Below are 14,460 nucleotides of genomic sequence, written 5' to 3' on the forward strand. Positions count from 1 at the left end.
GCAAATATTTTATATCATGCGATAGCCAATAAAATTATCTACTAGTAGAAGTAGCAAACAGACACAAGTTTCATACATTTTAAGGGAGTAAGAATGGATTTAATTAGAAATAAACATGATTTTTTTCACATCTTTTTCAGTTATGGCGAGTTGATACCTATTACCTACATAGACAAGTGAACAACATACCGCATATCCTTCTGCTCGTATCTGGGCGAGTTGTCCCGGTCGTATCTGGGCGTGTTGTCTCTGACGTCATATCTCGGCGAGTTGATACCTATTACCTACATAGAAAAGTGAACAACCTACTGTATATCCTTCTGCTCATGTCTCGGCGAGTTGTCCCGGTCGTATCTGGGCGAGTTGTCCCGGTCATATCTCAGCGCGGCGTCCCTAGCCTCGTGTCGCGGCGAGTTGATACCTATTACCTACATAGACAAGTAAACAACCTACCGTATATCCTTCTGCTCGTGTCTCGGCGAGTTGTCCCGGTCGTATNATGGAATGACCCAAATAGCTTTTTAGAGTCTTTTATTGACTACCTACTTAAAATGAACAGATTTTTTACTAAATAAATAATTAATGTTGGAATTTTTTTTTTATTTAAAAACTGCCTTTTATACCCATAATTTATGCAAGGTATGCAAACTAAATAGTACCACGTAATAGCGTCGTAAACTAAATAGTCCCACGGCTGTCGATAAAACAGCTTTGTATGCACGGGCCCTACGGCTGATGCAATCCGAGCCTTGAGCTTCGGCACTTGCTGACGAAACAGCGCCTCACTATTTCACCAAAACACTTGCACCCGGCTTTACACTATTTTCATATACGATAAAGGTCAAAACAAGATAAAGCCGGTTATGGAGATTACGATTTTTCTACGTAGGTGACCCGCCCGCGCGCTCGGCCAATCACAGCGCGCGACGCGAACACTCCTCCGCTATATTAGTGCGCCCGCGCACCGAGACCATACATTCGACGTTTGAATTCCTTGTCAAACACATTTAATTATTAAATGGGTGATAGAGTCAATACAATCGGGTACTACCGGTGGCTTATATACCTCTTCAGCTTCAGTAACAACGAGAGAAACATTTAGCAATATTTTTTCAATTTTAGACAATTAATTAATCAGAAAGTATTAATTTTAATAGATTTTTTAAATTTCCCAGTTTTCGTTTTTTTTTACTTAATTTTTTGCAAAATGTTGCATTTCAAGACTGTCCCTGAGGACTACGTGAAGAAGGCCGCACAGTGAGTATTTTATTTTGTTAAGTAGATCAATTAATTTAAGAAACAAAACATATTTTTGTATATTTTACAGATACTAATTATTTTTTAAATACTTGATTAAAATCGTTTAAATAACTTCATATTTCTAATATTTTATCTTAGTCAGCCTCCTTTGTCGAAGGACCTTGACCATACTCGTAGTAAAAGTATCATAAAATATATTTAAAATGCATAATATTAGAACAACTTTGTTAACTTAGTCAAACATTTAACTTATTTCCCTATTAATCTACTAAAACATTTCTATATTGTTACTAAATTCTATCTATAGCCTGACCAGGAACATAAAAACCCTCGCCATGTTGCGGAAAACTAATGGTACTAATTTCTTTTAATGGCAACAGTAACTGAAAACTTCATTGACATGTCACCTTGCATGTCAGTCTATTGCTGTCAAAGTGTAAACAAATTTTATTTTAAATGTACGCAACTGATTTTGTGAATTAAATTGCTAAAATCTTTTTATAGTCGTGAAAGAAAAGTGGTTCACAATGTGTTAAAGTATTTGACGAAGAGAAATACTAAGGGTTCGGACAATATTTTCATTGAATAATGTTTCCGACAAAGGTTGTCAAATTGACTGACATGTGTATCGTATAGTACAGTCCACTATGAAAATTAGCTGTGGTTTGTTTCAACTAACTATTTTAAAATTTTTTGTCACTTTCTAAGTGTTGAATTTTATGGAATTGGGAAAGAAGTACCGAGTCTGAAGCGTTCATGAGCAGACATTGCAGTTGAATATTCAAGTTCTGAATTTGATTATTGATGAATAATAAAATAAATCCTACTAGCTTGATTGATGGTTTCATTTAATTTATTTAAACCAGGTTACCTATAATAATATGTTTTCGTTAATTCATGAAAATATTAAATTAACCCGTAATCCTGAATCCTGATACATAAAGTTAGCCTATTAATTTAACACAGGTACGACTGTACTCAGTGTTGCACTATCAAATGCAATTGACGCGCCACTATGCCAGGGTTTTTATGTTCCTGGTCAGGCTATAATTTACTTACTCAAGATATCGTATCCTAATAAACAATTAATATTTTAAATAGGTAATGTTAACTCAAACACAGATCATCGTAACTGAGTCATTGTTTTAATAAGTGACTAAAAGTTTCTTTAAACAGATAATTGCCATCGACAATCGACAGGAATAAGTTTTCAAATAGTCCCATTTAATTAAAAAAATTAGCTTTTAATTCAAGTGGAAATCGCGAATCTAATTGCAACTTATCAGTTTTGCCACACAAGTAATATCAGTTCACAAGGCAACAATCTATAAACGTCGATACGAACTCGCATTTCTAGGGAGCTAACAAAGAGTCATTGTTTGAACTGTATATTGGACTCAACATATCGACATTTACAAGAATTCACTCGTAAAGTTTCCATTAATTAACTAAGTATAAATGTAATCACTATAATTACAAATGATACAACTAGGTAATAATACAACTTAATTTACTAAATGATGGTCGCAATCGTGAATCAATTGTAATGATTTCTAACAGTCTATGATTTAGTTTTTTCTCAGTTTTAATGTAAATTAACTAATTAGTTAAAAATAATTATAATGACATGCAACCTAAAAATAGTCATAGAGTCATAACGCCTATCACTAATTTATCATTACTTAACGATTTTATTTATGATAGAGATCAACATCACGTAACAACGATAATTGTATTTATTTGGATAAAAGTACCAATAAAATCTTTAAATAAAAATATAATAAATTCTTTTTATATTAAAGTTACTAAAAATATTAAAACAGGAGGTACTTTAAGACTCTATGACGTCATTTTTTGTTAGTGCTTGCGATGCATTATAAGTAAAGTCTAGACTCTAGACTACTTCATACATTTTTTAAGTCAGCGTAATATGAAACTATAGTAGATTTTCAAGTCAAGTTTTAGTAAAAACTAAAACTGCAACATAACATTTTTTTTAAATATTTAGGTTCGAGTAAAAAGTGTCGCGTATAAAGATCAAGGAATTGTTAATCGGCAAATAATAGGAAACATTATGATAAAGTATAGCCTGCCAAAAGTATTCAGGTTCCTACATAATATGTAGGAGGTACTACTAGTCAAATAGTTCAAGTATTAAAAATGCAATACCAGTACATAGCGTAATTTTAAAAAACCAAGATTATTTTGCAACTTTGCAAAATGACATAAATAATTAGTGGAGCATTAAGTAACACTTGCAATACATCATCATCAGGAACGTATATAAGTATAATAATATCTGCATAATATCTTAAGGAAAAGTTGATAATAAATATTTAAATACGTAACCAAACCACACAATAATAGTTACAATAACGTTAAATGACCATTTCAAAGAAATATTTTGAGTAACTAGAGTTCATCAATTTCGTCTTTGATTTCAATTAAATTTATTGTTTCCTTATTTATCTACTAGGGAAGCAGTTCAGAGTTCAAGCACAAAACTGGTGTTAATAATTCACTTGCTAGAATTTAGTTCGCCGATAACAGAGTGCGAAGTACAATATCAGTACGTGCATCGTTGTTACAATAATAAACAAACAAAACAATATCGATAACTTAAAATTAAAAAGAGAACTGCGTAACATATTTAGTTTTTACAAAGACGGAAAATAGTCCATTCATTGAAAAACGTTTATCCCCTTTTACAGATAGTTCGTGTACTTAACTACATCTTAACTCTACCTTTAAAACGAAGTCCACGTTCGCAAAGTGGCTTCTTTTATCAATTTCATAATCTCCTTCTTTTGGTTGTGGTTGTATGCCTACATTTTATTATTTACACACGAAACAGCTAAAAACGTAAAAGGTACATTTACTTATTGCAGAAAAAAGTTTTTCAATCACTTTTGCTGGCTGGTTTTAAATGACAATAAAAAAATATCTGACGTTTCGTAAGTTTTCGCGCCAATTTTTCTAATTGTCATCAATTTGTTCTCTTTTGCTACAGATGCGCGCAGGTGGTCATCGGCTGCAGCAGGGCGGCCCACCAGACCGCCCTCCGAGGAGTCAGCAAGCCCACCCCTGCACTTGCTGCCCTCACCCCGAAGGTAACCATTAATTCTTCTTTTTTTATGTAGACTAACAAAATGGTCACAGAATTGATTACAGCTGTGATGTCCAAGGTCAGTAGATAAGGCGACTGAGTTTCTACCGCCACTTCTCAGCATTAGCCGATGATGTTACAAAGTGGTGGTAGGGCACGGAACACTGAAAAGGGTTATAATAATAAAAAAATAATACGAGTAATGCAAAATAGTAAATAACTTATGTTTCTGGCAAATAAACCTTTGATTTTGAATTTGTACATACCTAATTATTGTTTTAGAGGGCATGTAGAGCTCACTCGAACATTCATTCAAGTCAATATCTTCATTGAAACTACGCTTCTTGAAAGCCTATTACAACATTTAACACCAGCCTACTCTTACTAGATTACTTACTTAGCATAATGTTTCCCAACCTGCGGTAAAGTACGGTGCAATACCAGCCACAAACTTGTTATTTGATAGGCTATCTATTGACTATTGACTAAAAGTTTAAACGAACTAAATAAGTAGTAACCTAAACCTTATCCCTTAGGGCCTTAGCTGTAAAATAGAGTGATTATTTATTAACGAATACTCGGACTAACTATTGTAAAATCTTGAAAAAGAGGCTGACAATTATAGTGACCGAGTTTCTTGCGCTGCTTCTTCTCAGCGCTGACCCATATTGTTGTCCTGAAGTGGAAGGGTTAGGTCATGATAGTTATTACTAAAGAGCTCTAATAGAGTTTAGAACTTTTTAGGAGTAAATAAGGAGTAAGTAAGACGTAGCGTAGGCAGGCCTCCCATTAGGTTGGACCGAGGATCTGGTGAAGGTCGCGGGCGGACCGGTCTTTGCGGAAATCCTTGTGGGAGGCCTTTGTCCAGCAGTGGACGTCTTTCGGCTGAAACGAACGAAGGAGTAAATAAATAAAGTGTACTTACCTATTTTTTAATTTATTAAAACCTTATCCCTAGGTCCGTGCGTTCGTCGAGCGCAGCGCGGCTCTCTGCCAACCAGAGCATGTGCACGTATGTGACGGATCGGAGGGCGAAGCCACTGCCCTGCTCAGCCTCATGCAGGAACAGGGCACGCTGAAACCTCTGCCGAAGTACGACAACTGGTGAGTAACCTGGACTACCAGTTTAAGGACGAATACGAATCGTAACCGTATTAACTCGAATCGTTCAGCCCTCCTAGACAAGTTGCACTTTTTGATCGAATCGAAACCGTCATAACTCCATAAAAGAACGCCTTTTGACCATTTTTCGACGGGTTTGCGATTTTAATGTGCTCTTTGTCGAGACCCATAGGACTACCTACTGGTTTAAGGACGAAGCACACTTATCAACCCGAAAACGGATTGTAACCGTATCAAATCGAGGCGTTCAGTATTCTTTGTATGAAACTCCATACTGCAACGCACTCGTTATGATAATACTATGAGAGCTATCTTTAAGAGAAGACCATGTCCACATGGGTAGTGAATCGGGATTCTCTGAAAAGAAACAGGTCTTTTACAAGGGCTCGTTGTTTTAACTATCAAAGTAATATTAAAGTAAGTAGGCTGAAGAAAGTTGAGTTAGGCCATAAACACAAAGCAAGAGTCACCAGGAAAGCTGTTACTCAAATGATTTTGGTGCACCTCTTAGATCCAGTTAATGAGTTACAATTTAAGTGATAAAAGTGACTCAATTGAGCACTTATTCAACTAGTGCTAGTAACCAAGTAATTAGATGTTGTGTTTACATTGTTGTTAATATACTTCATAAACATTTCGTGAGCAAACAAAGCCAATAATTAGGCACCTACTTAATTAATCATAAATGTTGTTCTATTTACTCGTACAAATCCGCACTCGATAATGATGATAGATTTAGATTAGTAACTTACATAAATCTTAATGATCACGCAAACCAACCGGCTTGAGTTTCTATTCTCAGGTCACACGAAAGTTTAGTCTTATGTTTATATTTAATATGATTTTATAACGCCCTAATTTTAAGCCTTAGACTTCCGCGACAATCGAAGACAGCTTTCAAGGAAGCAGACTTTCATAAACACCCTTTCTCCTTTATTATTAGTCTCTCCAATCATCCTGTTATCCTATTTCCCATTCAATTTATTATAAGACCCCATTTTTCGTCACAACAGCTGGCTACCCCGTACGGATTCCAGCGCTTGATTAACATACTCAACGCTGTCTCTAGGCTCTCCAATCATCCTGAAATCCTACTTCCCATTAACTTTGTTAAAATACCCCATTTTTCGTCACAACAGCTGGCTAGCCCGCACGGACCCAGCTGACGTGGCTCGCGTGGAATCCCGCACCTTCATCTGTTCGGATCGGGAGAGGGACGTGGTGCCTGCCGCGAGGCTGGGCCAGAAGTCTGCTTTGGGGAACTACATCGCACCGGCTGATTACGAGAAGGCTGTTGCTGAGAGGTTCCCTGGATGTATGAGAGGTGAGATTTCTTCTTTTTAAACTTCTGAGTAGTTTTTATTAATTGTTTTAAGTTAGGTGGAAATGTAAACATGAAAGGTCTTCTAATTTTTTTGAGTTAGGTAGATAAAATTGTAAATATGAAAGTACTGGGGGTAAGCCTTTGTTCAGCAGAGGACGTCTATGGCTGAAATGAAAATTACGAAAATTGTATTTACATATTTTATAAATAGTTTGTTTTACCAAAAGTCGTCCACTCTTTCCCAAGGATTTCCACAACGAGCACAGTACCTACATACAGAGCACCAAAAGATTTTAAATAATAGATAGACTCAAGACTCACCCCGTAACAATAAAATTGCTGAAACGACTAATCATCATATTCATCATCCCCAAGTAACATTTTACTCCATTTAAGAGTTCACATTTAGTTCCAATGTGTACTTAAAGCATTAGTACAGTTCACTCGTGATGTATAAGCTGTATTATTGCAATTAATTACACCTATACCTGTCTAAGGGACTTATAGGAGTGTAGACTAGTGTAGAGTTATACTTTTATACGATTGTTGGTGTTATAATACTCTAATAACTATCCTTTAGTCAGCCATCTGACTAAGAGCATTATAGGAGGGTAGAGATACGGCAACCGCTGTTTAACGGCCTACTTGTACGATGTTATAGATCTAGCATTTTAATAGAACACACGTGGTCATTTATAAAGCCAAAGGCTGTTATGTTTACTTGTTTTAGACTGTTATACAGCTAGTAGCTGTAGTAGGACTTGTTTGTGATAATTAAAATAACCTTTTTTTACTATCTGTACAAAAGTGTTTCAATGGTTCGCATGTACACTGTAGGCTGTTAAAAGGACTATATGTGTTGTCCATTAACATCAATAGCAGTTTATTTGTCCACAAGTACTACTCTTATTTGCTTTAAGCTGAACACGAATGTGAATGTGATATTCTATTACACATTTCCCCAAGCCTGTTTTTAGTTGTTCATGGTGGTTCTGTACATGATGCAGAGGAAAATATTATGCCTGAACCTGAAATTTCCCTTCAAAATATACCAGATATCAGAGTGTGATGATTGCAGTTCTTGTGATAGTGAATACCATTTTGATTTGGACAATTATTTAACCTTTCGAAAAAAAAAATAAGAACATGGGCTATTGAAAATCGTATTCCTCATTCCGCTTTGAATAAATTGTCAAGCATAATAAACGAATTTAAACCGGGAACACTACCGTCTGATGCTTTAGGTATTCATACTTGACTATTAGTACCTGGGCTAGGCGATTTAACGGACATTAATAATTTTTATTGCGGATCTCTAAAATTTCAGTATTTGAAAGAATTAAAGATACACAATTGACCTGAACTAGGTACATCTTAAAGCTGTACATAAGTTCACATTAGAATAAATTTATAGACATTAGCGCTGTAGTGGTACAAATGTGGAACTTCATATAGATAACAGCATTCTAACAGAACACATGTGAACCTAATATACGCTCACCGCATTAAATTGGAGTTATAACAGTTCACATAGCCGTATTTCATTTCCACCATTTTGTTCTACATAACCTAAAATATTTACCAAATAAATCTCCAAAATTAATGCAGATTTATCACAAAATTCGCAGATAGAGCGATTGAGTTTTGGTTTCATGTTATAATTAATTACCGTAATATAATTATAATGCCAATCCAATATCAAAAACTGAAAATTGTAGATTTCCTCTCAGCCAGTTTTAAATATTTTAAAATGAATATCGCGTTTTTACAGAGGCGCGTAAATATTTTAGCTGTAAATATGTATACATTTCACGATAAAGTTGCATTCCCAATGGCATTAACATTATTAAGTATTTAAAACCCGTGTTATTATTTGCATAAATGATTATCCGCCCGAATTGTTTCCCTCTTGGCACTCACGTACAAATACCAAACTAATATTAAATTGTGGAAATAATTTAAGACACACGTGAACTTTAGGTAGCATTGGAGTACTTTTGTCGGACTTTATAATTTTGAAAGCTGTGCATTTAGCCACTTGTTACTCTTTATTGTCCTCACGTACGTTGTATGGTTCACACTGCGTCCCATATAGTGCCGTAAGTCAGCCTTAAGTACGATGTTACTACTTAAACTGCTATTATAATGCTATTATACTGCTAATGTACAGCCATAGTGAACTTAAAGCTGTCTAATTTGTGCCCAAACTAGTTCTATAAAAGCATTATAGCAAGCTATACAGCTCGTATACAGCTGACATACACAGCTTGTGGAGTACATGTGAACGACTATTGAACTCTTAAATGGAGTAAAATGTTACTTGGGTCAACATCTCAGCCATAGGACGTCCACTGCTGAACATATGCCTTCCCTAATGCTTTCCATGTTTCCCGGTTGGTAGCAGCCTGCGTCCAGCGCCTTTCTGCTACCTTTACCTACGAAACGACTAATGCCTATCTTTAATAAGGGTTTCTTGTCTACGGAACCCTTTTTCAACACACACCAGCGGACTTAAAACCAGTTTCTTGTACCCAGGTCGCACAATGTACGTGATCCCCTTCTCGATGGGTCCCGTGGGCTCCCCGCTGTCCAAGATCGGCGTGGAGATCACCGACTCTCCCTACGTCGTCTACTCTATGCGAGTCATGACGAGAATCGGTAAGTAACCAATATTCTAGGAAAGAAGCCAACTGACTTCTTCTACCTTATCTAAAGGACACACAAAATACTTTTTATCATTGTGACAATCAAAAATACCTACTTAACCGTGGCATTCAGATTCAGGCAGCTGTTGCTCTTTGCTACAGAATTTTAAATAATGTTGAGAGTTAGAGACACTTCTTGAACTCCGTAAACTTCTATTCTACGCCAATCCTAACCAATGGGGTTTGCAATTGGGACGTGTATTTACACGTCATATTTGTGAGCTAAGTTACTAGCACATTTAAACTTCTTGAAGGATCCCTCCTTCCACTTCTTGTAGGTTCCTTTAATGGAGGCAGTTCGTAAGAACTTCAACATTTCAAAAATGACAACTGAGAACGCAACAATTGGAACGGATGTATCCAAGTCATCCCGTGGAACTCTAGGTGGTCATGAGACCGCGGTAACAATTGATTTCTATTGTGTATCTATTAGCTGGTACTTATAAGCCCAATAAGTACCCTATAATGTAGGGCTAATGAGAATAAATGACCACCTACTCATTATAAATGTCGTCCACAGGCAGCAAAGTCCTCGAAACGCTGCGGCAAGACGAGTCTTTCGTACGTTGTTTGCACGCAGTAGGAGCCGGCGGCGTGCCCGGCTGGCCTTGCGACCCACAACGCACTGTCATCCTGCACCGGCCTGCTGATAATGAGATCATCAGCTACGGTGAGTTGCACATCCATATTATTACTAGGAATTGAAAAGTATGTGCAAGATAGAGGATGAACATTGAACAATTTAGTCAGAAAAATTGGGGAGTTTTAAAGCAATTGAGATGATTTAAGCCATAGTAATAGGTAAGTAAGTAGTAAATTAAGGCAACTTGATGATATAACTTTCTTTTTTGTCGGCTCTCCTTTTTACTCACAATGAAGATCCTGCATCTCAGTCACCTAATGAGAAGTGACGATGGGCTAATGGTTAAAGCTTCACCCGGAATCCTCTACCACAGAGGAACTATGAGCTCTTGCTGCCTAAACAAAACAACGCTGTCACAGCTTCTTAATCTACCTTCGTTTATTGTTAGGTAGCGTTTCGTCGTTGTCTTTGTTCAAGTGTTCACCAAGAATTTATTTTACAGGAAGCGGCTACGGCGGCAACAGTCTCTTGGGCAAGAAGTGCTTCGCTCTCCGTCTTGGCTCCGTCCTGGCCCGCCGCGAGGGATGGCTCGCTGAGCATATGCTGGTGAGTCCACACTTACTGAAGTTAGAGTTTGAAGCCTCAAAGTAGGTAATAATACACTAGGAAAAACAGCCATGATACAGCAAAGTAGTACGTAAAGCTTCTTTTTTATGTAAAAGGAGCCAAACTGCTCCCTACTGTCCATTAAGACCAGCATCATCAACTCCTACTGACTCTTAGCTCGCTCTTTTAAAGATAAATAAATCTGATTTCTCCAAAACCAGTTAATTTCGTCCGAAACTGATGTTAGTGACTATAGGATTGGTTATGGCGTTTGGATATTACTACAAGAGACTACCAAGAACTATTTTAATTGAACCACCTACATCTCGAATGTCATTGTTCAATTACCTACGTTTAACCTACCTACTGCTGGACAAAGGCCTCCCCCAAGGTTTTCCACAATGAACGGTCCTGCGCAGCCCGCATCCAGGCTCTTCCCGCGACCTTTACCATTACATTTGGCTGAAACGAACGAACGAACGAACGAACCTACCTACAAGCCCGATGTTTTATTACCCACTTTACTAACAAATATCTACTGTCCAGATCCTAGGCATCACGGCTCCCAACGGTCGTAAGCGTTACATAGCGGCCGCATTCCCTTCAGCCTGTGGGAAGACCAACCTGGCCATGATGACGCCATCCCTACCAGGGTACAAAGTGGAATGTGTTGGAGACGACATCGCCTGGATGAAGTTCGACAAAAACGGAGTGCTCAGGGCTATCAACCCGGAGAACGGATTCTTTGGAGTCGCACCAGGTTAGTATTTTAAATTGAAGCTGAGTAAAGCATTTAAAGCTTAAAGTAAATGACTAATGCCCGTATTCACAAACATTACTATGAGGTCGCACAGTGCGCGTGGACGCACAGGGTCACACATGGACCAATCACAGAGCTCTATTCAACGCTGCGCGTTCGATTTGCTGCTTCACTTATGCAAGCATCCTTTGTGAATACGGGTGTGAATATTAATCTGCTATTGAAGTTGGAAACTATCATCAGACAAGCTTTTAGAGACCTAGACAACCTACTACGCTTTGATCCATTTTGCTGAAAGACTCTTCTACTAAGGCACAAGGCTTAGACAGACCCTAAACTAAAAAATATCGTCAAAACTAACGCAAAAACTTATGAGTCCGGCATATCAGACTCGCTAAATCGCCTGTACTCCATCTTCATACGATCCCATTGTGTTCTCTGTACCTATCCTCTAACCTCTAGACTATCAAGAACTGTTCATTTATTCCCATATCCCTATTTACAGGAACATCGGCAGCTACAAACCCGATCGCAATGGCAACAGTGTTCAGCAACACCGTATTCACGAACGTCGCCGAGACCCAAGATGGCGGTGTGTGGTGGGAAGGCATGGACTCCGCTCCCGGGAAACTGACCGACTGGAAGGGACAGCCGTGGGATGCTAGCAAGAAGACTCCTGCTGCTCATCCTAACTCGAGGTAGGTTTGGCCAAAGTTGTTTATGCCAAGGCAGTGCTTTAAAAAAAATTACAGTGTTGCCCGTTAAGAAATTTACCCACTGAATTCGGGAATTTATACAATGACTATTTGACACCATTCCCCAATAATTCGAAATCACAACTTTTTTAAACAGACACTTCAATAAATAATAATAAATAAATAAATAATTTAAAAAAGTATTTTAGTTGAGTTGACAAAATAGTGACGTCACTTGCTTGTATTGCCATACAAAATCTATGGAAGAGTCTCGTTTTGACCGTTTCAAAAAGTATGTCAATTGATTTCTGGAGTCAACACGTCTATTAATTAACTAATTATTTATTTTAAATTCCCAGATTCTGCACCCCAGCACAGCAATGCCCCATAATCGATGACAACTGGGAGAGCGCCGAAGGAGTGCCGATTTCAGCTATCTTGTTAGGAGGGCGCAGGCCTGAGGGCGTGCCGCTGGTTGTGGAGGCAAGGGATTGGAAGCATGGCGTCTTCATGGGCGCGGCTATGAGGTCGGAGGCTACTGCTGCCGCGGAACACAGTGTAAGTAATCAAGACCATACTATCCGTTTGCGATAAGTTTGCCGCTGGCGATATGACGTCACTCGAAGAGAAGTGTCTATAACTATAGCAAACTATATTGAAAATATTTTTATTTATTAATATTGATTGCGTTTAATCGCGGTTGGGGGAGGGGACGCGCATTCCACGGACCGGCAAACTTAACGCGAACGGTTAGTACTGTAATTCCTTCAGCAATCACAACTGTTCTTTAAATACCCTAATAGGGAAACTGGATCGGTACTTTAATAGTACCTAGGTAATTAACTTTACAAAAGACAAAAAATTAAGTGAACGGATTGATGAGACATTATAGATAGTTGTAATAATTACGATTATGCAACTAAAATAAATTGTAGTCTAATGTGCTGTCGACTATAATAATATAATATGCATATTGCACAATGTATCTAAATTACATAGTGGAATATGTTCTTTAAATAAAATTAATTTTGTCTACAGGGAAAAGTAGTGATGCACGATCCGTTCGCCATGCGGCCATTCTTCGGCTACAACTTCGGCGAGTACCTCAAGCACTGGCTCTCCATGCCGCAAGCTGGCCGCAAGATGCCCAAGATCTTCCACGTCAACTGGTTCCGTAAGAATGATCAGGTAAGAACAGCACGTTATTACCAGGGCATTTTTTTAGGCAAATAAAGTTCCTTGATCTTAAACAAGGCTTTAATTTCCGCCGCATGCCTAGCAGCTGTCCTTACAGAGATTGATAAAAAAATGTTTTTATTGTAGAATGATTGATGGTCTTTGAATAATTTTATAGAGATGATGATAGTAATACATTTTTAGTTTATATCCACGATTTGTTGTTTAACGTATCATGTATTTACAGGGCAAATTCCTCTGGCCCGGTTTTGGCGAGAACGCCCGTGTCTTGGACTGGGTGCTCCGTCGCTGCGACGAAGAGCCATGCCACCAAGAAACTCCTCTCGGATACGTGCCCAAGCAGGGCGAACTCAACACTCAGGGGTTAGGGGACATCGACATGAAGACGCTGTTCAGTATACCCCAGGACTTCTGGCTTAAGGAGGTTTGTAGCAATTTATTGAATCCATTATCGACCAGGTTTTAAAGTCAATAATGAACAAAAATTTCAATTTGGCTAATAGAAACAACATAATAAAGTGCAACAGTTGACTTGTAATTAGCTAACTCAAATTAATAAATTCGATTGTAATGGTACCCATTTAATAGTGAACTCTTAGTTGAATATTCATTAACGAATTAGTTCCGCAACTTAATTGATTGAATCATGTTCGAAGCGTTATTTTTAAATATTTTTGTATGATTTTACTAATTCTCTTTTCTATTTACAGGCGGATGCTATCGAAAAGTACTTCAAAGAAGAAGTTGGCGAAGACCTGCCAAAAGAAATGTGGAGCGAACTCGAAACCCTCAGGAAGAACGTGAAACACTCATAAAAAACTAGACCAAAGATCGTAACAATAAGAATCTATCGTAATATAACATTCCCTCGACTAATAAAATCATAGTTATAATTAGTTTTAATGCTAATCGTATGCTATGCGTTGAGCTTGAGATTAATACATTACATAATAGATTACAACGAAAGATCAAAAACTCAAAACTAAGATCGATAATATCATAGATGTTGAAGAAGAATACGTTGGCTGTGTTAATTAATTTATAAGATAAGCAAATGTAAAAGTAATATTTAAGTAATCATAACTATTTAATAAGTAAGAAT

At 37.6% G+C, this 14,460-nt stretch overlaps 1 protein-coding gene across 1 annotated transcript; it reads left to right on the forward strand.

The window, feature by feature from the left end:
- The first annotated feature begins 970 nt into the window (after positions 1 to 970).
- On the forward strand, positions 971 to 14,414 carry LOC114358941 (phosphoenolpyruvate carboxykinase [GTP]). Its single transcript, XM_028313126.1, has 13 exons — positions 971 to 1,257; positions 4,271 to 4,370; positions 5,325 to 5,470; positions 6,628 to 6,812; positions 9,348 to 9,470; positions 10,038 to 10,187; positions 10,603 to 10,706; positions 11,253 to 11,466; positions 11,972 to 12,164; positions 12,521 to 12,719; positions 13,200 to 13,349; positions 13,585 to 13,782; positions 14,069 to 14,414. The coding sequence occupies exons 1-13, from the start codon at positions 1,208 to 1,210 to the stop codon at positions 14,171 to 14,173; spliced, it is 1,917 nt and encodes a 638-aa protein (XP_028168927.1). The 5' UTR covers positions 971 to 1,207; the 3' UTR covers positions 14,174 to 14,414.
- Positions 14,415 to 14,460: the final 46 nt, after the last annotated feature.

The sequence above is a fragment of the Ostrinia furnacalis genome, unplaced genomic scaffold, assembly GCF_004193835.3.
Source record: "Ostrinia furnacalis isolate ACB-3 unplaced genomic scaffold, ASM419383v2 OfSCF4153, whole genome shotgun sequence".
NCBI classification, from domain to species: Eukaryota; Metazoa; Arthropoda; class Insecta; order Lepidoptera; family Crambidae; genus Ostrinia; species Ostrinia furnacalis.